Genomic DNA, 26,985 nt, shown 5'->3' with positions numbered 1-26,985 from the left:
AGGGGGAGGCTTAAGTAAACAGAAGAGAACAAATGAGCTCTGTGACGGCTCAGCAAGCACTGCCTCCCTCCTTGCCTGTCTGAATGCCCGTCCTTTGTTGATGGCTGAATAGGGGGCTAAATATCCCTTGAAATCAGAGCCAGAGCCACCTCTCTAGATGCTATATTCTGAGGCTAAAGCCTTTCATATGCAAATAGTGACTGGGTTAGGATTGGTTCTACCCCAATGGTTGGTGTGCCATAATGGACATCACATTTGGGGTCAGAGGATGAGTAATGGGGCAATATTTGGGCTTCTCATCTTCAGTTGGCTTTTGGAGTCTTTGGGTTTTTAGCGTTGTGTGCTTATTCACGCTGCTTTGACAAGATCTCTTTTTTTTAAGCTAGGAGACCAGATGGTGTCCCATGAACTGGTATTTAGCATGGCAGGAAGAAGGGTTTGGGGTGAGAGAAATGCTTAGTTACAATTCACTGAAGGATTAGTGTGTGTGTGTGTGTGTGTGTGTGAGTGTGTGTGAGTGTGTGTATGTTTGATGAGGACACATCTATGTGTGTGTGTGTGTGTGTGTGTGTGTGTGTGTGTGTGGCTTGGCAACCCATTGATTAGGACCTAAATCACCAACTAATACCCTCTGAGTTCCCTAAATGGGTTGGGTCCTCACAGCACAAGCGCACAATCTGTGGTGACTTTGGTCTGACGTTGTTGAAAGCCAGCAGACATTTACACTGAGCACACACAGGCTTAAATACGCCCTCTCAAAAGCTAGAATTAAACCTACTGTACCACCTTCTTCTGAGGCCATTTTCACTCTGAGGTGAAGACACTGTTTACATGTAAAAATGACTCCCATCCAAGCCAGTATTTTCAGGTTGTTTTCATAAAACAAAAAATGAAGTTGTCTGGCAACATGAACATAACTTGAGATTAAAAAAAACCACCCATATTGTGTGTTCTGCTATTTTGGCTTACAAAATGAGCAATCACAAAAAGAGCTGAACGCATCAGAAAGTTTGTTATGTCTCTGCACCGGTGACAGGTGTGGCCGGAGGCATTATGTTTTTGTGTTGTCCGTCTGTACGTCCATCTGGTCCATTCTTGTGAACGCGATATCTAGGGAATGCCTGGAGGGAATTTCTTCAAATTTGGCACAAACCTGATTAGATTTTGGTGGTCAAAGCTCAAGATCATTGTGACCTCACAAAACATGTTTGCAGACATGGATGTAAACGGCAACTTCAGGGGTTGGCGGAGGCATGCAACCACGAGGCAGTAATTCTAGTTTCTTCACATTTCTGCTGCACAACACAACTATATCTGTTAAGAACTGTTTCATAATTTTGGAGAAACAGGTTCTTCCTTTCCACACTGCAACACCGATGATTTCAGATTCATCAACTCACCACTTTGGGGTATGAAAAACACCCTCCGTCTACTTGTGCATAGAATCAAGGCCAAACAGGCAAAGAAAAAAATGTCTTAGCCCTCACAAAGGCCTCAAAAAGCATAAAGAATTAGGGGTAACAATACCAAAACTTCAGGCAGTCAGCTCAAGTCCGCCATTACATTCACATGGCATACTCCTTTCACTGCAACATATATCTAACGCACCGTTTGATTATGCCACTGTACTTAAGCTGTCAGTGCTCTACTCACTCTTTTGTTCCCATGCCTGCTGCTACACTGCTTACCTGAAAGCTATGCTGACACTAGCTGCTGCTATTCTTATAACATTTCAAAAGCCCCACCTCCACCCCAGCATCCACCTATGGAGAAGATTGTATGAACTCTCCACCCTCCCTGCTGTGCTGAGCTTGGTGCTTATTTGTGGGGAGCAAAGTAGTCAAAGCGAATGAAGCAGCATGTCACATTGGCCCTTTTCAGACCTGGTATTAACATGCGTCCTTGGTGATCGGATCACAAGTGGACAGCTTTAAGTACGTCTGTTCACACCTGGCATTAGAATGCGCCTCCACATGCGTCTTCAGTGGCCACTTGTGATCCGATCTTACTTTCCTGCTCCAAATGCAAATAAACACATAGTAAACACACGGCCAATACAGCAGACATGACGTAATACTACAGGAATGTCAGTAGCAATATCTAACATATTCGTGAATTTGTGTACATTTTATTAACATTTTTATAACATCAAAATATAAGGTTATTGTACCGGCGGCGGTCTCCGGGGACCACCGCGCCACCGGCGCTGCTGCCTTTGCCAGACAACACTGTGGTACAGAGCTTGAGAGAGCGAGCGGGAGGTCAGGCGAACGAGCGGGCAGGCGGGTGTCAGCTCCGCGCAAAGCAGCGGAACAAAAACACTGACACATCTCCGACAGTATGATAATAATGCACTTTGCGTGCCTAGTCTGATAGTCTGTAGATATGTAGCCCATAGATAAGGTATATTTTAATAAACTACAGTTTCCATGCTGCAAAGCAGACAAGCGCTCGCGTCTGTCTGTCTATTCACCTGAGGAGCACAGACCACCTCTTAATGTGGTCTGAAAGGCCAAGTTCAGACCTGGCGTTAACATGCGTCCTGAGTGATCGGATCAAAAATGAACAGCTCTAAGTACAGGTTTGAACGCACTCAAGATGTATTGAGGACACATTGAGATCCGATTACTCGGACCACATTCAGAGGTGGTCTGGAGGACATATGGCCACATTCTTTTAGCAGTGTGTACGCAAATGTGTCCTGGGCCACATTAAGGACCGCCTACTCACCTGATGTCCAGCTGGGATCACCGCGCTCCTCAGGTGAATAGACAGGCTGACACGGGCGCTTATTTATAGGCTACATATCTACAGACTATCAGACTATGCACGCAAAGTGCATTATTATCATATTGTTGGAGATGTGTCTGTGTTTTTGTTCCTCTGCTTTGCGTGGACCTGACAACCACCTGCCCGCCTGCCTGCCCGCCTGCCTGCCCGCCTGCCTGCCCGCCTGCCTGCCCGCCTGCCTGCCCGCCTGCCTGCCCGCCTGCTCGCCCGCCTTCTGGCCCGCCTGCTCGCCCGCCTTCTCACTCGCCTGCTCGCCTGTTCTCTCCCCTCCCCAGCTCTCTGGAGCTATGTGCCCCGCTGTTGTCTGGGAAATGCAGCGGTGCTGGCGGCGCAGAGGTCCCGGGGACCGCCGGTACAATAACCTTATATTTTGATGTTAATACAATGTACCAGAATTCATGAATATGTAGGATATTACGACTGACATTCATGTAATATTACGTCACAACGTCTGCTGTTTTAGCCGTGTGTTTACTAAGTGTTTATTTGCATATAGAGCGGGGAAGTGAGATCGGATCACAAGAGACGCTCAAGACGCATGTGGAGACACATTCTAATGCCAGGTGTGAACAGATGTACTAAAAGCTGTCCACTGGTGATCCGATCACTGAGGACGCATGTTAATACCGGGTCTGAACAGGGCCAAAGATCTGATCTCAATGTGTCCTCAATGCGTCTTGAGTGTGTTCACACCTGTACTTGGAGCTGTCCACTTATGATCTGATCACTCTGGACGCATGCTAATACCAGGTCTGAACAGAGCCATAGTGCCATAGAGATTTGTATTTGTTTCCAGGGCTTTACATGGGCCTATCCTCCTCTATACCGAACCTAAAAGTTTAATTGTCAACACAAATATTAATTGTATATATATGAATAAAACCATTTTAGAAGAGATCACATAGTTTGTAAAAGACTGAGACCTGATCATTTTTTGGGTTAGTGCTGCACAACAAACAAAATATTCTATTTTATGTCTGAAAAATAACGAGGTAAAAGTCTTATGTAAATATCTGACGCCATACATCACTTCTCTGCATATTTTACATTTACATAATAATCTGTTCCACTTGAATTGGCTGACTTAACTGACTTCATACTACTACTTAGACACAAACTGCAAACTGACCACTCGTGTCTTACTTTAGTTTGTAGAGTATGATATGGAAAGATAATTCAAGCAAGTCATTATCATCCTGTGCAATAAACTCACATCTCTTGAGCTGCAGTAAAAATGGTATAAAACCAACTCATCTGGCGCACATCATGCATAAAACCGAAAGAAATGGAATAAAAATGCTGTCCAACATCAAGCCAAAAATCATCAATTCAGCTGTCTGAGAAAGAGAAGACAAAAACATATTTTTTTCACATACTATATTAAAATTGCAGCAATCTGTCAACGTTTTTTTAAATGGGGAGACTCATAATATCCTCAGATTGGTAGTAGTCATGGAAAAAAGGCCCTTACAATTTTCTGCAGCCTTGAAGAATCCTTGACTGACACTCAGCAGTTTGCTTAAGAGCAGCCAGAACATTGGCTTTTGTCTGTGGCAGAAATGAGGGCAATTACTTTCGCCTCTTATAATGCTCACTGCCTTCTGTAATCTCGCTGTGGAGAGGCTAAAAGCAAAATATGAGGGGTTACTTAAGTACATCATACATACACTCCATCAAGATATGAAGCACAGAGTTTTTTTTGTTTGGTCAATGCAGAGTAATAGAGGTCATCAGGTCCTCACCTGATAAACATAGTCATCATCATCTCATCGCTGTAATGTACTTTCTTAGTCCATTTTGTATGACAGCTTATTCAGTCTTGCATTGTCTAAATGTTATGGAAAAGGGTGCAACAGATTTTCTTTTTTACATCTATTGAAACTGGAACTGCTTCTCAATCTTTGCTCTGCGTATGTGAATATCTGAAGCATAATAACAATATGGACACAGTGATTTGAACCGTGTTATTGGTTTAATGTGCACTCAAAGGCGTGCCATCATATTGTTCATGATAATACCAGTACAAATCTTTATGTGATGATATTGCAACATGTCGTTTTATTTGCATCATAACTATGTACAGCAGCAACACAAATGGCGGAAAGTAAAAAGTTATGTTGCTGCTCGCTCAGCTGTGGAGGATTCGGTTTCAAAAAAGGAGCAACTTCAATAGTTTGGTAGAAGTTTGACAACATTAACCTTCAGAGAAACAGAGCGGAAGCACTCAAATCGCACAACACAGGCCACGTGCATCGCCTTCTAAGCTGGACACGTTTTATCCAGTTTTGTAACAAGTTGAAGATAGTTTTATAATTTGATATTAATCAGTAGGGGTGGGAATCACCAGAGGCCCCACGGTATGATCTTATTGTGATTTTAAACATTTTGCGGTATGTTGAGTATTGTGATAAGATATATTGCGAGATATTGCGATTTATTACCTTTTCTCAACTGAAAATTCTGCAGTTTGTCAACATTTGTTTTATCTAATAAGATACAATTTTCACTCTGTTCATCTCAGAGTTTTCATTCACATATCAGGTGAGAGAATGACCATACTAGTTTTTCCTCGACAATTTTGCGTAACTTTGGAGCATTATTTAGCATTCTTCCCGACAAGTTAACATGACATGGTTGGTAGCCATCGATTCCTTAGGTTTCCTAATTTCATATACTAGTTTCTTCACTCTAGCTTTAAGACGGAGCCTGCTACAACCTCTGAAATACATAATAGTGGCCGGGTTGGATTGTTAAGAATATAGTTTATATAATAAAAGATCGATACTTGAAATCCGTGTGTCGAAACAAAATTGCTACGCAAAATATCGCAATACAATGCTGTAACAATTTTTCCCCCACCCCTATTAATCAGGTAAGTAATGTCAGTTCCATATGCATCAATGACCGTAATCAGAGAGTTATTTATTATATTATTACAGAGCCACAGCCACTGCCTCTGTCTGCTCCTCAAAAACATCCTGTGAGCCAGATTACCTACCAACCAACGAACCATTTCTTCAAAGCAATTGTAATAGCAAAAATACCTTACAATAGCATGGTATTTTTTAAGGCAATGTGGCTCGCTAGGGGTGTAAGGATACATTGATCTGGATCGATATATTGATTCAATGATCAACAATCCAGTATCATTGATGCAGAGTGAAAACATCGATTCGTAACGCCATCTTTAAGATAGGCCTTTATTTTGAAATTCCCAAGGCACGTCTGTGTCATAATTTCCGTCCAAACACACCTCCTTCCTACACAGCCCAATAGTAAAATTGTCAAAACATATTTTAGTTGCCTTTAGTGAGTTGGTATAGATGTAACTGATTGTGTAAAATGGGAATATATTTTCTTATATCGATCTCAGGCCCCTGAATTGAATCAAATCGAAATCATATCGTGGCAGACTTTGTGATATCAGCAAATATCGTATCATTGTCCAAAGAATCAATATATTATTGTATTGTGATGAAACTTGTGATTTACACTCCTATTGCTCACCCTTTTTGTGCAGAACAATAGATCCAGTACAAATGACCAAGTCTCACTTTGTTACCGTGAAGACTAGATTGTAGTAGCATAATTATTCTTAATAGTTAATAATTATTTTTCACTGCATTGAATTATCTGTGAATGGGTGATCATCATGCTGTCAGATTGTGAATCATTATTGTAATACCAGAGGCACATAACCGTTAAAACATCTCAGTTTGTTGCTATTTCTGATACATCTTCTTAATTAGAGCTGAGTGGCAGATTTAAATTCATTTGCATTTTGAGTGCAGGAAAAAAAGGCTCAGAGATAAATACACATTGACATGAGACGACATTCAGCAGATTCTCGTTTAAACACCACACACGATTCACTGCCGAACCTAATTTAAATCATACTGTGATTTCACTGTATAAGTAATATACACATCGTTTCAGAAGTATGTCAATGACTATATGTCAACGTGTAGTGAGAACCTGCTTCACAAAGAGCACAAGCAAATCATATTATGTTTACCACTGGTTGGATATACAGTTAAAATTAACTGTAACATCAATGCATGAAATGTAAATGAATTAAATATCTGACAAGTATACAGTATGGCTCATTAGTTTGTCTTAATTCTTAGAGTTTAGGGGAGGGGGTTGTACTGTAGATTATCTCACTAATTAAACTGTAGTGTCCTATTAGCAGATCTAATCTCTCATCTCGCCTCATCCAAACACTTCTCTGAAAATCAAAGCACTCTCTACAATCAAGCTTTTCTCAGTTTTTTTCTTCTCCTCTGATCCCGGATCAACTTTCTGCAGCACAGCAATCAGCGCTATTTGTCCTTGCTTACCCAGCGATTGGTCTTCAGTATATACATTTGGGGTTGAAACCATTTGTTACACAGATTTGGTGCTAAATTTAAAAAGATTAAAAAAAATCCCTCCAAAATACCACATTAAGACACCAAGACCTTGAGAAACATCATAGAAAAAGCCATGCTGTGACATGGGATCAAAAACTTTTGACATTTGGAGATTTCTGCAAGAATTGCATTTTTCGGCGATTGGATGGCGAGCACTTCTGTTCTGGATACTGCTCCTACAAGCCATCCATCCTCTGAATGCTCTAGGTCTCTAGTTTGTGGCTGTAAAGTTTCATGCGGCTGTGATTATCCTAGAGGTCACCACAGGTCATTTACAGTAATACTTAAAGCTAATACTAATACTAGAAATATTTAAACATCATTTTTAGAATAGGTGAAAATAACACATTTATACTGCATTCGAAAAACTGCATTGTTTTTGTCCAAAACCGCATGTCATTATCATAGAGTGGGGATGTCTGTAAAGGGGAGACTCGTGGGTAACCTTAGAACCCATTTTCATTCACATATCTTGAGGTCAGAGGTCAAGGGACCCCTGTTAAAATGGCAATGCCAGTTTTTCCTCGCCAAAATTTAGCCCAACTTTGGAGCGTCATTTACCCTCCTTCCCGACAAGCTGACATGACATGGTTGGACCAATGGATTCCTATGGTCTTCTGGTTTCATATGATATCTGTACCTTCTAGCTCTAAAAATGAACCTGCTACAGCCTCTGAAAAACAGTAAAGTTAGTCGGGATGGCGGGTCTCCGGGGGTTAAAAACCTTGGAAATAAACTAAGTAAGTGGACTTTGCATTCAGAATATTTACCATAGATATGTGTCTCCAAGGTCAAGAATGAATCTTGAAGCTCAAATAAAAAAATAAAAAATGCTTTTCTGAGTTTGTTGTGGAAGAACTTGACTGGCAGGCCCAGAGCCCTGACCTCAACCCCATCACACATGTGGGATGAACTGGAATGCCACCAGAGAGCCAGGCCTCATAGCCCAAAATCAGTACCCGACCTCATTAATGCTCTTGTAGCTGAATGGGAGTAAATCTCTGCAGCCAGGTTGCAAAATCTGTTGGAAAGCCTGACACCAGTACAGTGGAGGCTGTTTTAGCTGCGTTGGTGTCCCAGCCCGTCGTCATTCCCAGGGCGTCAAATACCGGCACTTTGTCACGGACGTCGTCGTTTGATACCACCGCACAAGGCACCCTTTCGTGGCGGTAGAAGACGCACCGGGCTTTCCATTAACTTCAATATAAACCCATCCGCGGCAACAGTAAACGGACAGGGAAAGTGCCGTGGTGACATAGTTTACAGAGCGAAAGAGACACACAAGACGGGCGGGAGGGGAGGGGAGGGGAGGACATGGGTCCAACAAACACAAGGCTTTCATCCAGGAGACCGCTGCGTTCACAATGTCGAGTCACATTTGCACTGTAAAAACATAGTCATTTAAAGTACAACCGTGTTGTTTTTTCCTAAACCTAACTAAGTGGTTTTGATGCCTAAACCTAAGCAAGTGTTTTTGTTAATTGTCATCATTAAGCAGGTGTTTACTGCGAGCGAAAAGTGACGCTAAGGGGTCGTTACGCACGTGTTTAGCACGACGGAAAAGTGACGCGAGAGGTTTGACAAAATGCCAGTATGTGACGAGTTAGGATGAGAACGTGTTGGGTGTCCACATACTTTTGGCCATGTAGTGATGTGTGAATTATCATCATGGCTGGACAACAGAAGGGTTGTCTCATTAGAAAGCCAATTATTTGATTCATAGTTGTGGAAATGATAGAGAAGGGTTGAGAGGTTTGTCAAGTGAATTGTGTGTGTATGAACCTGAACACACATACTTGATCGCTGTCTGGCTTTCTACGCACGCACGCACACACACACACACACACGCACACACACACACACACACACACACACACACACACACATCTTCGCTTTTCTCTGACACACATAGACACACGAAACCCCTTTTTCACTCGTCCTGAGGACAATAGCTGTGCAGTGAGGTGAGACTGCAAGAGGAAAAGCATTTATCCTAGCGGAGTAGTGCTGATGACCCTCCCTGCTGGCTTCTCTTGCTCTCTTTCTCCCTCAGGGATAACACAGGAAGCTTTTGTGTCGGCTGGATGGATTCGAGGTTGAGGGGGTGTGGGGGGTTTGCAGGGTTAGCGGCAGGCGGACTGCTGTCACACCACACACAGCTTTTTCAGGACACAGGCTGTACTTTTGACATGTGTCTACTGACATTACCCATGATGCCACCCCTCCTCCCCCTCTCCCCTGGCTAGGGTTGTCTCCTCGCCTCACAGGGGTAATGGTGTGTGAGACAGGTCGAGAGAGGGAGAGCGAATATGCTCTGTTTGTGTGTGTGTGTGTGTGTGTGTGTGTGTGTGTGTGTGTGTGTGTGTGTGTGTGTGTGTGTGTGTGTGTGTGTGTGTGTGTGTGTGTGTGTGTGTGTGTGTGTGTGTGTGTGTGTGTGTGTGTGTGTGTGTGTGTGTGTGTGTGTCAGAGAGAGAAACAGGGTAGACACAGGGAGAAGAAGAGTTTTTGCTTCTGCAGTTCGAGAAAGTGCCTGTTTGCTAAAGCAGTTTTTTTCTCACAACAGATCTAACTATAGTGTGTTTTAGTGTTTGCAAATACACCAATGCCTAGATTTCTCTGAGAAGCAGTATGTCTGTATGTGTGAACTATCTTTTCACATGTAAGGCTTATTTCCCCTCACATCTCTTTGATTTCTTAAAACAGAGGTTCTCAAACCTTTTGGGGCCAGGGACCTCTGACAGAGGAGAAAACGTCCCACGGACCCCGTCTATATCGTAACACAGATTAAACATGTTTACTATCATTTGTACTTGATGCCATTGGAAATAGTTGTATTGTAAAACTGTTCAACCTAAATACTTCTAACCTGTTTCATTGTGATAAACAGAAACACATTTCAATTTGAATCACGTTAAGATAAGATGAGATGAAATGAGATGATTCTTTATTAGTCCCACTGTGGAGAAATTTGCAAAGTTATTGAATGTTAATACCATTTATTTACTTTTTAAACAGAGGGTGATTTTATTCAAATTGCATTAGGACAAAACTTGACAGCATTTATAGCCTACATTTCAAGTAACTGATATTAAAAGCTTTCAGAAAATGATCAGTAGCAAGACTGGCATAGTCTAATAAATCCAGATATTTAAACTTAACAGTTTAAAGCTTGCTTTCAGTTAGTGCTTCAACTATAAAATAATGAACTTACTGCTGTGTGTCACAATCATATCAGAGTTCTATTGGCCCAAAGCTAACGTGGGTGGGAGTAATGGACACAGAATGCTTGTTTTATTGGTGCAAATGGTCTCTATGTGTATATCTACACTTTTTATTGATACAGATTTTGCGGACCCCCTGACAGAGTGCCACAGACCCCACTTTGAGAATCACTGTCTTAAAATAATTAAAGAGAAATAACGGTCACCTCACCTCTTGCTATGAGACTTTCAGGCTTTATATAACGGGAGCGAGGGCTGTATCCACATTTTCTACCGTAATGTCACGCTCTCATCACATTTCATGGATCGTAGAGAAGGGAAAAATTCACTTTATCGGACTACTCAAGGCGGTTTTATGATTGCAGAGTTGGTGGTGTAAGGGTTAAACATACTGGTCAATATAACACTACAACCAAATTTGGGTTTAATTACCTTGAACGCGGACTGGAGGCATCCATTTTTGTTTTTGGGATGAAGGTCAGCAACTCCAAGTAACAGAGTATGGCTGGGAAACAGCTGATTGGTCGCATTTAGTTGGGTGCGATTTACAACTTGATGTACATCACAACCCGCAAGTCAGGTCAGTAAAAGAAGGAGATCTCTCTGGACTTTCCTTCGAGCTCAGACGTCCGGAGGAGAACTGCTTCTCCTTTTGTGTCAAAAGCATCCAGCTGTGGTTGTTCAGTCATCTGATCAGGACGTCTCCTGGTTGTCTCCCTGTGGAGGTATTCGGGGCACGTCCAACATGTCTGTGTCTGAGCTTACATGTGTTTTTGTGTGTATGTGTACACGAACACACCTTTCAGTCAAGGGACATCTCCCAGCGAATGCTAACGTGAAGCTCAGAATGAAAACCTCGACAGACGGTTAGTCTTTTTCTGATGAAAATTCTTAAGAAGCTTTATTTCTGTGTTCTCCATAGCTCATCAGTCCTGAGTAGCTACAATATTTGTGTGTCTGAAGATATTTCTAATGATGCACAACGTGATATATTCCTAGATAGCTCTTGTGGATAGATGTTTTTATCACTATAACATAAAGAAAAATAAATATAGATGCCACTCCATCAAGACTTTTACAAAGTATACCAGTTTGGAGGACAGAGGACAGGGGGGAGGACAGAGGACAGGAGGACAGAGGACAGAGGGAGGAGGACAGAGGACAGGAGGAAGGACTGATACTGACTGATGTCTATTTTCTTCAGTCTTTATAAACTTCACTCAGTATTTTCAGGTCAGGAATATGATTTATTTTATTAACATTTTAGATTGTTTCCAGTGAGATATTAATGAGTTTATATAGTGACTTTGCTGTTGTAAACTTTACTGTTGCTGCTCTAGAAACAACATTTATCCTAGTTATATCTAAAATACAGTATATGTAGATGTATAGCTAATATGCACTCTTCAATATTTGTTTATTAAGTCATATCGTCATCGCAGTATTGAACAATGTTATCGCACATCGCAGATTTTCCTCATAATCTGCAGGCGTAATACCAGTATTAATCATCAGTGACAGAGTTGGCTGATTATTTGATTAGCCTCAGTGACTAAATCCAGTTTTCAAAGCAGCATTATATTCAGTGCCGTGTTTTGACCGCTGCTTTGAATTCCTGTTGGTTGGAGTCTCCCTCCTCCACTCTGCTGCCACACTGACTGCCACACTGAATGGGCAGTTTCCCCTTTCGCCTCTCGCTTTGCATAAAGCCCATAGAAATCCCAGGAACAGGCTCACACTCATTTGCCTGTCACATTAACTTGGCACCTCACTTTCCTCTGGCTCTTTTAACCACTGACCCACCCAAACAAATGACCTGTTCATACAGCACAAAGCCCTGTCAGGCTTCCGGCTTCATTTCACTTCTCCCTCTCTACAATGACCTCTTCTAACCTTTCCTTCCTCTTCTTTTTTCCATTGTTTTCATTTAGACGTTACTTTACGTCATTACCTAACTTCAAACTAACTAGTTATGTTGTAAGTGTTATTAAAATGAACTTGCTTCAAAAACAAGGACCGTGTCTCTGGTTTTAAAACAGTAAACAAATCTTATTCATATCGAGAAGAATTATCATAATCTTTATTTGTAACATCTGAAAGAAATTCACTATATCTTTTTTTCTTCTGTCTCAGTTTCTACATTTGCAAAAATACGACAACATTGCTACAAGAATTGAAAACTAAGGTGTACTACTCTAGGTTCTCCAACCTTTTTTCCTCTGAGAGCTACTTTGACAAAATGAAAGTGGCCGAGAGCTACTCATATTTTATATTATTAGTAACATTTATTCACATTGCTCATCTCCACCCAAATCAGCTGAATAAGCTTCTTTTGTGTGAACTATTGGCTGTGCTCCGGCTGGTGAACGGTGGTATTTTCTCAGCTGATCTCAACATGGGTCACAAAACCGAGTCACAAACTTTCTGAATGAAATGTTTCTGAAAACATTTGAGGCGAGAAATAGGCATAACAGTAACAGAATATTGATTCATATTTGATCAGCGCTGCCTAGTTTGACCGTTTGGTCGGAGTTCGCGAGTGATTGACAGCTGCTCAGAGACGGTAGCTGAACAGCAGACTCTGACTGCTTGTTTTCCTCCGGTCTGTGAAATCTTACAGATGCCATTAGGAGCACCAGAGGACTCAGAGGCACATGTTTTTTTCCCAGATTATCTGTCTCATGTACTACTGTCAGGATATTGACCATTTTATAAAAATATATTTTTTAATCATAAATGCTCCATTTATTGCAGCTTTAACGGCTAAACGGTTAATAATTAACATCCCTAAAATATCTCTGTTTTCAACTGCTGTGCTTTAAATGGTGAGATTGATGACAGTGATGAGACTCAAGAATACAGTCAGAGTAGCTGAAAAAAACAACAAAATATGATGTTATGTATACTGTATATCATAATATTCACTGTATACAGAGTCATTTGTTCAAGTGTTAATTTGATAAATATTCCTAAGTAGCATGGGGACGATATGGAAACCATAACGTGATGATGTATTTTTGGTAAACCCTTCTTGTTTGACTGCACTGAACATCTGAGTTTCTCTTAAGTGGCACTTTTGATCCGTGGTCCTAATTACCTCTGAGGACCTCCTCGTTACAGCTCCAACTGATGGAGGAGGAAGGAAGGAAGTTTATAATCATGTTCAATTAGTGCTCCTTCACATTTTATCTGAGCCTTTCCACTGTGCTAATGACTTATTTGTACCAATTATTTGCTTTGCTGAGCTTGTTAACCCCCGTGTTCACCTTGGCAGTTAAAGCGATTGCTGTGAGGAGTGTTTCACAGTTTCCCTTTTTACAGGCCCCATGAAATGCACAAGTCATTTTTTGTTGTTACTTTGTGTCTGTGAGCCCCTGTTAACTAGAACTGTGTACTCCAGACCTCATTACTCAACATCCTGTCTGTCGAGACACCAGTTTGAGCTCAAACTCAATGCAGGTTATTCCCTCATTTCCCTCATCAAAGATTAACCCATTTGCTTCGATATAAAGTTCCCAAATCTTCCTAATGACACGTCCTGGATGTGAGTTGACAATAGTCCAGTCTTTATGCTAAGCTAAGCTAACTGACTCCAGCTACATATTAAGCGTACAGACATGAGTGATATCAGTCTAATAAAGTAACAAAATAGAGTCTGCACACTGCATAATGCTCCCATGAACATATATTTAAATTCCACCAGTGACGTTCCGAACATCAAGTTCTTCTTCAAACAAAATTTCTACGTGAAAGCCATTAATTGGACTGGTTTTGACTTAGGATGGGGTGTACAAATAAACTATTTGTTGGAAGTGAGGGAAATTCTGATGCTGCTTTTTGTAAAGTTCAAAGGTGTTATGTTCTAAAATTCATCAGGTGATAACCGTCATGGTCCATCACAGACCTGATATACTTTGGAGAACATACTTTCATGAAACATTTAATGTCAAATGTTACTCATGTTCATTGTTAGTAAATCCAATGCACATATAGTGGACACAATAACATGAATTCTTGCAAAATTGAACACAATTCGAAATGCATTTAAATGCTACTTGTGTGGAATTTCTGCAGTAATGTTCATGTTTTGTTGAGATGATGTCAGAGAGGCATTGGTTCAACTTTATAATCATCTTGAAAGGGCAACTTACTTTTTTATTCTTCTTGTTTCTACAGTGTAAAATGACAGGATTTTCTATGGAAAGAGGAAAATAACTGTTGTTGCAATGAGCACTAAAGACTGAGACCAGGATCAATTGATTGATTATGATAAGTGACTTGGAAAGTTGATTTAGGTTTACAGTAAATTACATATAAGGACCCATAGTTTCTAATGGGGCTCTAGGGCTAGCAAAGACATTTTTAGTCGCCTAACACTCATACGATTTTGTCGACTAATCGATTAGTTGATTTAATCAGCAGATCTGTAAAACTGAGTTTCTCCACAAAGAATCACACAAAAGCACCACTTTAAGTCTTGTGCTCATACGTTTTTTGGAAATAAACCATTGAGCATTAAAAAAAACATAAAAAAATTACGAATTGACTATAGTTATCTTAGTTGACTGAGACTAAAACGACCGATTAGTCGACTAATCGACTAAGAGAGGGCAGCCCAATGGGGTTTTACTGAATCCACTGTGTAGTGTGAAATATGATCTTGTTAATTTGGCCAGAAAAATCACAAGAGTTCTCAACACTTCCTTGACATAATGCATCGCAAAGGTTGCATTCATTGCAGATTCATTGGATTTCATTATACGGTGAGGATTCTGTTATTCTGTTCATCCACTCAATGTCAATACTGACATACTTTATATTCAGTATACAGGGTGCTGTTAGCTTACTACAGGAAGCCTCCTCCACTGTTTTGTTTTGTTTTTTCACCTGAATCCTTTCAAATCCCCCTCCAGTCCCTCTGGGACAAATAATTTAGAGTTTTGGCATTGTTCTCACCAGTCTGTGATCAAAGACCAAGTGGAAGGCTTCTATAACAGTAAAAGCATTGAATTATACATAACTATGAAAACTCGACGCGCGCACGCACGCACGCACGCACGCACACACACACACACACACACACACACCCACACCCACACCCACACATACACACACACACAAAACCCTTCTCTAATTTGAGTGGTAATCTGAGTGGGCTCTTGTGTCCGGCAGAGACTGATGAAAGCTTCTCATCTTAAGGACAGGTCAGAAGATGGAGCAAGGCCTGAACGCTATCAAAGGGACCAAAATGACCTCTGGGAGCTGAAGCACCAGCGCTCTCTGTCTCTATACAAGCTCCCTTTAATCTCACACTGCTCTCTGCAAGCACTTGGTTATACAGCGAGTGAGAGAGAAAGGAAAAGAGCTTCTCATTTTTTACCTCTTAAAAAAAAAAAAAATACTGCACCCTCATATACTCCTCTCCATTTTTCTTCAGGCTACTTGGTTCAGCCCAATCGATGTGGATACACGGAGAAGACAGATGTGGAGCGGTGTAACTGCTGAAAATGGGATGGAGGAAAGGAGCCAGTGGAAGGTGGAAACATAAAAGGCCTGTCTCGGTGAGAAAAGGTAGAGACGAGGCTCATCATTTTGCCCTCCATTTCTTCTTGCAGTGCTATGAAAGAGATATGAAATCAGAAGGCTGTCAGGTAAAAGGAGAGTAAAACCTTTGCCTCCCTGCTGAAATGGACCAAGGCGAGAAAATAGAGAGGAGAGAGGTAAAGCGCCTTGCATCACTTCTCCTTCACAGCAAAAGCTCTCAACTGTCAAGAGAACAAAAAACATCTTGCATCAGGATTTTACAGGCCAAGCCTTTCAAAGTGGTTGGAAGCTTTTTGCTGCAGCACAGTCAGCTTTTAGCAGACGTCAAGGGAAAATGTTTTTATGAATTGGGTGAGATGGCTCTTTAAAGGACACATTTATATTTTTTGGTAATACGTCAAAATTTAGGCAAATATCAAAACACATAAAAGCAGATATATCTTGACATCCAGTCTATCATTTTTTTTTCATGTCAAAGTAGAACAAGTTGGACGTTAAGGTGTTGAAGTTTGTCTGAAAACAATATTCACATGCCCATATGTACACTGAAACATCCTATTCATACTGGCTGTGACGAGATCCCTTCCAATGTTATTTAAAAATCCACACAGTCCTCGTTCTGCATCCCAGAATTTAACCAAAAGTAATTTGAGGCTTCAGCAGTTACAATTACACAAATTAAGTGTGTATCTTCCAAAGTTTTTACACTTTTTCTGACAATGTCTCCTTGCAGCTCAGAGAGAAGACATTGTCTGGGGAAACAGACGGACAAAAAAGGAAATTTTGCATTAAAATGACTAAATCTCTGGAAGATTCAGAGACTCAGATTAAGTCAAGTTAAGTGAGTGTCAAAGCCTAAAATTTTCTTCATTTGAGCTTTACAATATTTCTTTTACACAGAAGGAGGACTTTGTCCCCCATCTTATGGCATCCAGTAACACTTGTGATGTACTATGGCCATGTCAGTATTGTATTAAGATTGACTTGAACCTAGAATTGCTGCCTCGCCTGTTTGCCTCCAACAACCAGTCAAGTTGCAGTTTACATCCATGTCTGTCCAAAATGTCATCACTTCATCATTTTATAGTATTAGACATTTGTCATAAATAGCATATTAATTTAAAATAGGGCCAAAAGGTGTTTTGTGAGGTCAAAGTAAACTTTGACCTTGTCAACCAAATTCTAATCAGTTTATACTTGAGTCCAAGTGGAAGTTTGTGCCAGATGTAATGAAGTTCCCTCCAGGCGTTCCTGAGATATCGCTTTCACGAGAGTGGGAGGGTGTAAGGTCACACTGACCGTGACCTTTGCCTACCTAAATCTAATCAGTTGATCCTTGAATCCAAGTGAAAATTTGAAAAATTCCCTCCAGACATTCCTGGGATATTGCGTTCACGAGAATGGAATGGACGGATGGACAAGCACAAAACATAATGCCTCCCGCCATAGCTGTCGCCAGCATGGACGCATACAAATTTATTAAAAAATGTCATAGTATACTATGTCATGAAAAGGCATAGTATAGTATGTCGAAAAAGTCATAGTATAGTATGTCGAAGAAAATAAAAAGTAATAGTATAGTATGTCGAAGAAAAGTCATAGTATAGTATGTCGAAACATTTTTAAAAGTCATAGTATAGCATGTCGAAAAAAGTCATAGTATATTGTGTTGAAAAAATAAGTCATATAATATTGTGTCGAAAAAGTCAGTGTTTGTCGAAAAAAAGTCGTATAGTATGCCAAAAAAAAGTCACAGTACAGTAAGTCGAAAAAATAAAAAAAAGTCATAGTATAGTATGTCAAAAAAGTTAAAAAGTCATAGTATGTCGAAAAAAGGCATATAGTCATATAAGTCGTATTATAATATGTTGAAAAAAGTCAGAAAAGAAAATCATTGTATATTGTATCGAAAAAATTGTATAGTATGTCCAAATTCTTTCCGAAAGTCATAGTATAGTAGGTTGAAAAAATAAAACGAAGTCATTGTATAGTATGTCGAATAAAATTAAAATATTAATATTATAGTATGTCGGGAGACATAGTATAGTATGTTGAAGAAAAGTCATGGTATAGTTTGTTGAAAAAAAATTTAAAAAGTCATAGTATAGTATGTTAAGAAACTAAAAAGAGTGAAAGTATAGTATGTCGAAAAAAATTAAAAGTCATAGTATAGTATGTCACAAAAATAATAAAAAAGTTATAGTATAGTATGTCGAAAAAATAAGTCATAGTATAGTATGTAAAAAAATAAGTCATTGTATATTATTTCCAAACAAATTAAATTAGTAATAGTACAGTATGTTGAAAAAAAATCATTGTATAGTATGTCGGAAAAACAAGTCATAGTATGTTGAATTGTTTTCAAAAAGTCATAGTATAGTATGTCGAAAAAAAAGTCATAGTGTAGTACATCGAAAAAAAGTCATAGTATAGTGAATGCCTAAATTCATTTTATGGTGCGATTAGGTCAAAGCACTCGGTTAATGTTTGGGCATGACCTTCGCCTTGGTTAAATATTGAAAAGTCAAAGGTGACACAAGACAGAACACTTTTACTTTTCCATATATCTCTTAGGGCTGTCAAGGTAACGCTAATTTGTTTTAACACCACTAATTTCTTCAACGCAATTTGCGATTTTTAGGTTGCAGAGGGCTCAGTTTTAAAGCTAGAGTGAGACTCCTTTTAAGGTACATTTTGAACAGATAAAAAATGTGCGATTAATTTGCGAATAATCTTAATTAACTATGGCCAATCTTGCGATTCAATATTCGAATCGATTGACAGCCCTTATTTCTATATTTCACAATATATAACCAAAGCCACTGTCGTTCCTTAACCTCAACTTCAGTGTTATAGCTTCCTAAACTGAACCACATGTGATACGCAGAACACAAACCCTGATCCACCTTGTTATGATGTATATGTACATGTACGTGTGGATGCATAGCTCAGCAATATGTACAAAGCACTTCAGCCCACACAGTTAGGTGAAAAGCATGGCAAAGAAATCGCCCCATATTGCATCCCTAACCACCCCGTCTCTCCACCTCTCTCTCACATCCACAGTCAGAAATCACAGCCTTACAGCCAGCACCCCCACAAGAGTGAAAATGAATGCACTCGCCACCTGTGGTGGGAGCAGAACAAGAGAGTGGGAAAGGACGTGGGAGAGGAAGACAGAAAAGACATGGCAACTGTTAGTGGCGGTGAGTCAGTCAAACAGGAATCACAGACACTCACATTAATAGTATACACCATGAGTAATCTACGGAAACCTGTTTGACAAAATACATGACACAAAAAGCCAAAAGTTTTCTAATCATGTGCTGTTCGTCATTGGCATGATTTAAATTTTTGACTCAAACCCTGTTTCACAATCATCACTGATATCAGCACAATGCCACCAATTTCCAAGTAGTTTGTCATTTTCTGAGGTGTGTGTGGGAGTGTGTGAAATGCGAGTGCGACTGAATGTGTCTCTGCTGGTTCTGTGATTCAAGTGAGGCAACAGTGTGTGTGTGTGGTTTGGCAAGCCACACAGATCCTGAGCTGTGTGTCTCATCCCTCCCACCATTGCTCCTGTCAGCAGGCCTGAAACCACAAACCATCCCGTCTGGAAACAAAGCCATTAACTCACAACAACCGTCTCGGTCTCTCTCACACCTTTTTCACTTCAGTTTAGATCTCTCTATGTCACACTTCACTTGTTTCATATCAGTGTGTGCGCTGACAAATATATTACAAGTCTGTGTGTCAGAACCACGACATTTAACAGTTCCCATTACCAAAAATTACGCCTACAGTAACTACTTGATTTCTCTGTCAGCGGTGGCATTTGGTCCCTGCTTTTGTTTTTCACAGCCATCCCATTTTAATGTGTGAATTTAACACCAAACTAGACTGTTCATGGATCCAGTGCAGTGCTGAGGTGTTTAATTCTACATTTACCATCAACACTGATTGGACATCCACATAAAAAGGGGGGAAATTTTCGCTTTAAGTAAAGGATCTGAATAGTTCCAACACTGGTCGGCAGTGAACATGCTAACTGATTAGCTTCCTCGCGTCAGTGCTAACTTGTTGCATATCACATGAACTACATGCAGGAAATAACTTTCTCAGCGTACGTGTTTGTTTTTTACTCATAAAGTTGAGTTTTAATTCCTCTTATTACACGGCTTTGTTGAATACTCTATTTGAATTGGTCAATCACAGGGTCTGTTACTTCTTTATAGCAGACCGTTGCTATGTATAACAGAACGTTGCTATGGACGCAGTTCTGATGTCGGACTCTGGTGGACCGTTTTAGTGTCAAATTATTGATTTTTTAAGTAAATAGCCATGTAATAAGCGGGATAATGTACAGCTAGCGGGTCATTGTTGTGAAATAAACGCCGTCAGGGCGACTCGAGACCCACTCCCCCGCTTGCACCCCGACAAGAATATCGCCCTGTCGGGTTTGTTTCACAACAATGACCGGCTCGCTGTACATTTTCCCTTACATATCTGCCATCTGATCTTAACAAAACACTGTCTTCCATGCTGTGTTTTCCTCTTTAAACAGAGATCAACATGGAATTCAGCAACACGCCCAACAAGATTTGGCCTCAGACGCTGCATTGTGAACTTCACACAGAGATGAGCCAAAAGGAACGAATGACTGTGGTCACACCGAGGTGAGCCAAAAAGTCTTTCACAGTCCTCAAATGTTGGTTTACTTTCTAACTCTTGAACTTTTATGACAAACGGGAGAGTTCTGATGTTAGAGGATGTGTTTTAGTGCTACACGGGCAATAGATAAAAATCAAGTGTTAATCAGGATTTTAGAGATGATGTAATCTCTATAAACATATTATGCATTCACATGTAGAATCTGTAGTCCACGACACAAGATTTTCGTACCGGAAGTGTTCCGGTTTCCGTTTGTAGTCCGGGTAGTATTGAAAAATCACTTTCATTCAGAAATGAAGGTCTAAATGCTGAAACCCCAATTTCTTTTTTGGAGTATAAAAAATCTCATCCAAGGAAAGTAAAAAAATACTACAGAAGACATGATCTCAGTGTCCTAAACAGTAGCTGATTCAAAACCTGATGATACGACCGCGTATTAGGGCCATTGTAGGTAAAAAAAATAAATAATAATTACGAAGCTGGGGGGTAATATACCAAGAAACAAATCAGAATTTCCGGGATTAAAGTATGTTCTTAATGTGTTCTTTTATGAACATAAATACTAGGTAAGGGATAATGTAGTTAGCAGTTCATTATTTTGAAATAAACCCCTTCAGGGCGATGCAAGACCACTGTATCATCGCCCTGTCGGGGTTTATTTCACAACAATGACCGGCTCGCTGTACATTATCCCTTACATATATAATAATATATTTTGCACTCTGTGGCTCACGTTAACGCAGTATTTAACAGGGGCATAAGTATGAGAGTTTGATCCAATTTTGCAAAGTGAAGCAATGTAGTTCCCAAACAAAAAAATATATATATATTTTTCAGTACCACGTTTTTTTATTCAACTATTTTCCGAGTTTATTTTCTTGCAAATTTGGGACTTTGTTATCTCACAAATTTACAACTTTATAATCTTGAAAATTTCAGATTTTTTTTCTCACAAATGTAATACTTTATAATCCCACAAATTAATGACTTTAAATGTATTGGAATATTACCGCCCTCCCCGGCTAAGCAGTTGTTTTTTTTACCTACAATGACCCTAATAAGCCGTCGTATGATGTAACGTAGTCAGTAGGTCAATCACAAGGAAATGGGCCATTCTACAAAAACCTGTTTTATTGATTTATTAACAACTGTACATTTCTTTTCAGTGCTGACAGCATTTGCTACATACTTTGGTGTGATTCAGAGGGACATTCGCTTTTTTGCCCCTTTTTATTTTCTTGTGGGGAAAAATGCTGACAGGATCAGGAGCACAGTGTACAAACCAAAATTATCCACTGTTGTCTTAACGTCAACATGATGGGAGACACTTGATTTACTAATTTGTGTTTATGTTTAAGTGCCGTTCCCTCCGTCTTCATGAGCATTTACATGTCTCTCTGCCAACCAAACAGATTCCAGGAATATTGATAAAGATACAAAAGGGCAGAAGGATTCCAATAGCGCAGATTGAACTGTTTGAGTTTAGTCTGTAGCCAAGAAATCGATGGTGCAATTCAACATCCACATTACGTAAAGTTAGCAAAAAGCACATTTTCATCCAGTTTGTGCCTGCTGCAGTGCTTCTGCTGCCAACTGAGGTCCAAGGGTTAGGCTAAACATTAAACGTCCCCTATCTCCTGTAATCTAACAAGGTAAAACAAACAGGGAGAAAGATAGCACAGACAGAGCAGTACACTTTAAAAAGGTCTTTTTTTTTATATATATGAATTAAATTTACATCCATTTCTCTTCCTGAATCGTAGTGTCCCGCTCCGTCCCACAGTGGTCCAAACCAGCCGAGGCTCTGCTGGAGTCAGAGGACTCCACGTTTTCATCGTCCGGTAAGAGCACTGTGACAAAAGGCCATTTAAAAAGCTCCACAAAACGTCCTACTTACAAGTTTCATGCTCCTCTGTTTGATTTCTGAAAAGGTCAGCCCAGAGAATGTGCTTTAAGAAAATCAAGAGTTGTTAAAAAGTTCTAATCTATGTTCTGCTCTCCCTCTCGAATACCGTAAGACAGAGTGGGCCAAAAAAATCGTCACAAGTACACCCAGGACATGAAAATATATATATTTTTTATAATATATATAAAATGTCTTTTATTTAATCCGATATGTACACTTTTCACAAGGCGTCTGGGGGGACGAGGTTCTCAGAAATGAAGCGCCGCTTCATCGGGTTGCACCCAAATATTCACGAGAAAAAAATTCAGAAGTCACAAAAAACTGTGTAGCCCAAAAATAAACCCTCCAAAACAAAGGACAGAAAAAACTTCTTTCCAGCACAAGCATCCTTCGGCCAACAGCTCCATAGATTCCCACCAGATTAGATGCTGCTAAATCTGTAGTTTGTCTCAGCGTGTTGTATCCACAGACGGACGGTCCAGAGCGAAAAGTAAAAGTCGTCTCATCAGAAGTGCTGAAGCAGGAGCCTCCTGTCTCTCTAGTAGATGACCTCGTAGACGGTGGCCTTCTTGTCTCCGGATCCCGTCACGATGTATTTGTCATCTGCTGAGATGTCACAGCTCAGAACGGAGGACGACTCCTTCGACTGTGGAAGTAAGGTACGTTTTCATTTATATGAATGTTATCAAGTTTGTTTTTTTCCTTATGATTAGTTTTATGAAGCATGCTCATTATTAACCTAATGAATAGGGGTGACAGGTATTTGTCCAGAAGCTGAAACTAAACAATGGATTATCAATATAGTTAGAGATTATTTTTCTGTTAATTGACTAATCATTTCAGCCCTCTTTAAAAATATGCAAGTTGGGAGACCCAACAAGTACTGCTACTCCTAAACAGCCAACTGACGTGACATGTTTTTAGCTTTACACTAGAGTCACCGTGTCTGAATTATCTACATGATTAGTGAGGACAGTGCTGTTATGAGGACCATGGAGGTTCACACTTGGAAATAATGTGTAACAAAATATAATAGTATTGTATGAGGGTTGAAGAATAATCCAAATCGTGCCTCCATTTTGTATGACTTTACATACTTTAAATTGTTTGTGAACTTCCGTCCTCATGTTGATTAAGACTAAGAGACCACTGAGGTTCTGCAAACTGAAATGTTCCCTTTTAATGTAATAGTGTGTGTTTATTATAGTTACCTGGAATATGCTGGCACCATAAGGAGTCCTCCATGCATTCAGCAGATTGTCCTTCCCTGTGCTCACAAACCATTTACCTGCCAACACACAACAGACGTCATGAGGATATAATCTGAAGGTATGAAGGCTGATACAATTTTCCATAAACCCCGACTAATATAAGTCCAGCCGGCTACTTTATGGTAAAATAAAATAGATTTGATTAACAAGTTGTGATTCGCTATGCGTGTACATTTTACGACAACTAGACTTCTCTTCAAAACAACGTGATCTGATGGTAGACGTGCCTATCTGTCTGTAAATGTCACGCACGCTCAGTTGTGTCCTGCCGAGTAGAGAGCGAAGAGTCATCTTCAGTGATTGACAAATATTAGAAAAATAATTGATGAATTGCATTGATTGCTCAGACAAGGGACGATCCTCATTAAGGGCTTTTCACTCGGGGAGCGATTGACGTGCCTCGTTATTGATTTTCAATGAGAGACGAATTTGTGGCAGTCGTCTCATGCCAGAATTTAATATTTAATGTGACGCGCAGTGCAAATCAGTGGTCGGGAGACTGATCCTTGTATATTTTAGGGAACTCAAAAAAGCAACTGTTTTCAGGACACAAACAGGAGGGCTTTCGCATTGCAGAGCATTGGTGCAAGACTGGATGTATCAAGTAACGTAACATTGGCTATCGTTTTAACGGCAATGCTAAATTAGCTAAATTTAGTGCCTGCCGTTTTCTCGTGGAGCGCTAATCACATGAGAGCAGTCAGACGCCGCGGATACAAGCGAGTACGCTGGCGGAGTGTCGCTCCCCGTTTGAAAAGCCCTTTAGACAGGTTACTTCACAAAACACCAGTAGCAGTAACTTCAATAATTTAATTTAGAAAATGTGTTCTGTTATATTACGAAAACCCAAAACCCAAATGTGTTTCTAAAAACATTTTATGCAAGAAATAAGCCATGCATTTGCTGATCGACAACGGTTAGTTTAAAAGTTTCTCTGGAGTTTCCAGAGGCGGCTAGTCGCACTGGACGCCCGTGATTTGCATAAAGTAGCCAAGACCTCAACTTTATGCAAATGAGGAGTGGCCAATGTGGCGCCCCATCTCTCAAATCGCGCCACCACGCTACCAGAATGCATTGCACGGTTGCTTACATAGATAATGAATGGGAAGCGTGGAAAGGACAGAGGCTGTGGACACGTACCATAATTCTCCTTTACTATAATTCACTACGTTTACAATCAGGCAGGCAAACTCATTGAAATATGCAATAATTAAGATCAGTGTATTTGATGGAACAGTGGTAATAAAATGTGCCAGAGGAACCAAGTTTGGGATTTTACGGCCAAAATGTCTTTGCGGGCCCACGGACCCTCCCTAGCTAATTCTGTGCACACAGTCGTGCTCGTCTTCTCTAGTCTTAGAACAGAGATTCACATAATACCTCCAGCCCACAAAAACAGCTAACATGTGACTCTGTAATAACCTCATCAATGGACATAAAAACCTTATAGGGGAAAATACCATTACATTAACAATCATAAAACGAACATAATGAAGAAGACTCGCACCATTTCCACTCTGATAATTATTTAAATCACCCTCTGATTAATTACCCAACTGACTAGTTGGGTAATAATTTAATTAGTGGCAGAAAGAGCTCTGAAGCAGTGAGAGTCATTTGAATTAACCAGTTCTGCGGTGGCAGTGATATGAGACGGTGCTGTGGGGGGTCTCGTGAGGAGAAATGAATACTGACATTTCTGGGGGGGAGTGAAGCGATAGTGAAACCTCATTTGTCTGAGCCTTAAACGTGACACCAGCTGGTCTGCCCAGCAGGCACAATGATCTGAACTGAAACTGCAATGACAAATTTAATGAGCATATTTGTAAAATAACAGCTTCCTTGTTAATTCCTCGGTTACGTGCAATTTAGACTGAACAGAGTGACGTGAGCAAGCGTCCATCTGACATTTCAAACAATAATAAACGTTCTAGAGCAAAAATAAACAGCATCCCTGCAAGTGACTAAATAACAGTCACTGGATGTTTGAATCATTTTAACGTCTACAGAAACGGTTGCTTCCTCATTTGTTGGTGCAGAGAAGTTGTCTCCAACACAGCCCATCAGTAACCAACTGTAGCAGCTATATGTCCAGCTGAATACTGATGCTACAGCTAACACTCATCTAGACTGCAAAAATCAGACCATCAGACACACCCCAAATTTGTTTCCTCTGGCACATTGTAATACCACTATTCCATCATATACACTGATCTTAATTATTGCCTGATTGTAAACATAGTGAATTACTGGAGAATTAGGCTTCTTGTACATTTTAGCCCACACAGTCTGTAGAAAGATTAATATTTAACACCACACATATGCCTGACTGATCACAACTTTCGAAATTGAGAATCATTAGATTAATTTATTAAGGCTATTTATTGACACCTTCACAAGAGATGCTACAATGATGGTCAATGTATTGTTATACTAGAACCATAAATGCATTCTTTTTCACTGAAAATAAACAAGGTTATTTTAAGAGGGAACATGTTTTTAGTCTTATCCAGCCTATGTATTGGGTTTAAATTAAATTCCTGCCATTTATTGTGACTGGTGCTAATTTATTTTGTCATGAGGTCATCAAAACCAAATTTAATGGCAGGCAGCCAGAGTTGCTCTAGACTGAACTTTCCCCAATGAGGCTAAAAAAAAATGCTCTTTTCCACTAAATATTAGGGATGGGGTCATGATTTCGATCTTAATAATAGTCATTCTATTATAAATGATCGAAAAGTGATCAACTAGTTCCCAGTGATTATCGAATACTATTATTATAGAAAACTGGCTTGATATGCACATCCCTACTAAAAAATGAAACCTTTAAATCTCCTTGCTGTTGAATGCCTAAATATGTCTCGTTATTCCCTATAGGTCTGTGTGAAGGAGCCTGTTACTTACCACAGTAGGCGAACTTGAGCGAGAGGACGCAGCTTTCGTGCAGGTGCAGCTGGTACTTGTCAGGCTTGGTGTGGTGAAGCACCTCCACGTTGCTGCTCTCCATGCCCACAGCCAGCCATTCTCCAGTGGGACAGTAGCCCAGCGAGAAGATCTGCGACAAGGAGGCAACGACACAGTTGGATCAGACGTCATCAGCAACAAGAGTGTCAACAGTATTTCAACCAAGGATCACCTAAAAGACACACTGAATACATTCAACTCATGTT

The 26,985-nt window shown here is 40.2% G+C and overlaps 1 protein-coding gene and 2 long non-coding RNA genes across 21 annotated transcripts in view; 2 read left to right on the top strand and 1 right to left on the bottom strand.

The window, feature by feature from the left end:
• LOC141759302 (uncharacterized) overlaps positions 1-22,540 on the top strand; it is a 162,534-nt gene extending 139,994 nt beyond the window's left edge. For 2 of the 3 annotated variants that reach the window (XR_012592092.1, XR_012592091.1), the window contains 4 exons: positions 15,861-15,994; positions 19,034-19,173; positions 20,532-20,643; positions 22,402-22,540. This is a non-coding gene — a long non-coding RNA (uncharacterized LOC141759302). The remainder of the gene's footprint in view (positions 1-15,860; positions 15,995-19,033; positions 19,174-20,531; positions 20,644-22,401) is intronic. The other variant, XR_012592093.1, reaches the window with a different exon arrangement.
• The window catches only part of tle3b (TLE family member 3, transcriptional corepressor b), a 41,724-nt gene continuing 36,490 nt past the window's right edge, over positions 21,752-26,985 (bottom strand). For all 17 annotated transcript variants that reach the window (XM_074621130.1, XM_074621132.1, XM_074621135.1 and 14 more), the window contains 3 exons: positions 26,720-26,870; positions 23,756-23,832; positions 21,752-23,190 (listed from right to left, as the gene is read on the bottom strand). In XM_074621130.1, coding sequence (XP_074477231.1) covers positions 23,083-23,190; positions 23,756-23,832; positions 26,720-26,870 — 336 coding nt within the window. In that variant the 3' untranslated portion in view covers positions 21,752-23,082. The remainder of the gene's footprint in view (positions 23,191-23,755; positions 23,833-26,719; positions 26,871-26,985) is intronic.
• Positions 23,063-26,830, top strand: LOC141759305 (uncharacterized). Its single transcript, XR_012592094.1, has 3 exons — positions 23,063-23,203; positions 23,752-23,873; positions 26,693-26,830. It is a non-coding gene; the product is annotated as an uncharacterized LOC141759305 (long non-coding RNA).

Source organism: Sebastes fasciatus, chromosome 2 (assembly GCF_043250625.1).
Source record: "Sebastes fasciatus isolate fSebFas1 chromosome 2, fSebFas1.pri, whole genome shotgun sequence".
Lineage (NCBI taxonomy): Eukaryota > Metazoa > Chordata > Actinopteri > Perciformes > Sebastidae > Sebastes > Sebastes fasciatus.
This window is presented reverse-complemented; position numbering and strand designations above follow the sequence as displayed.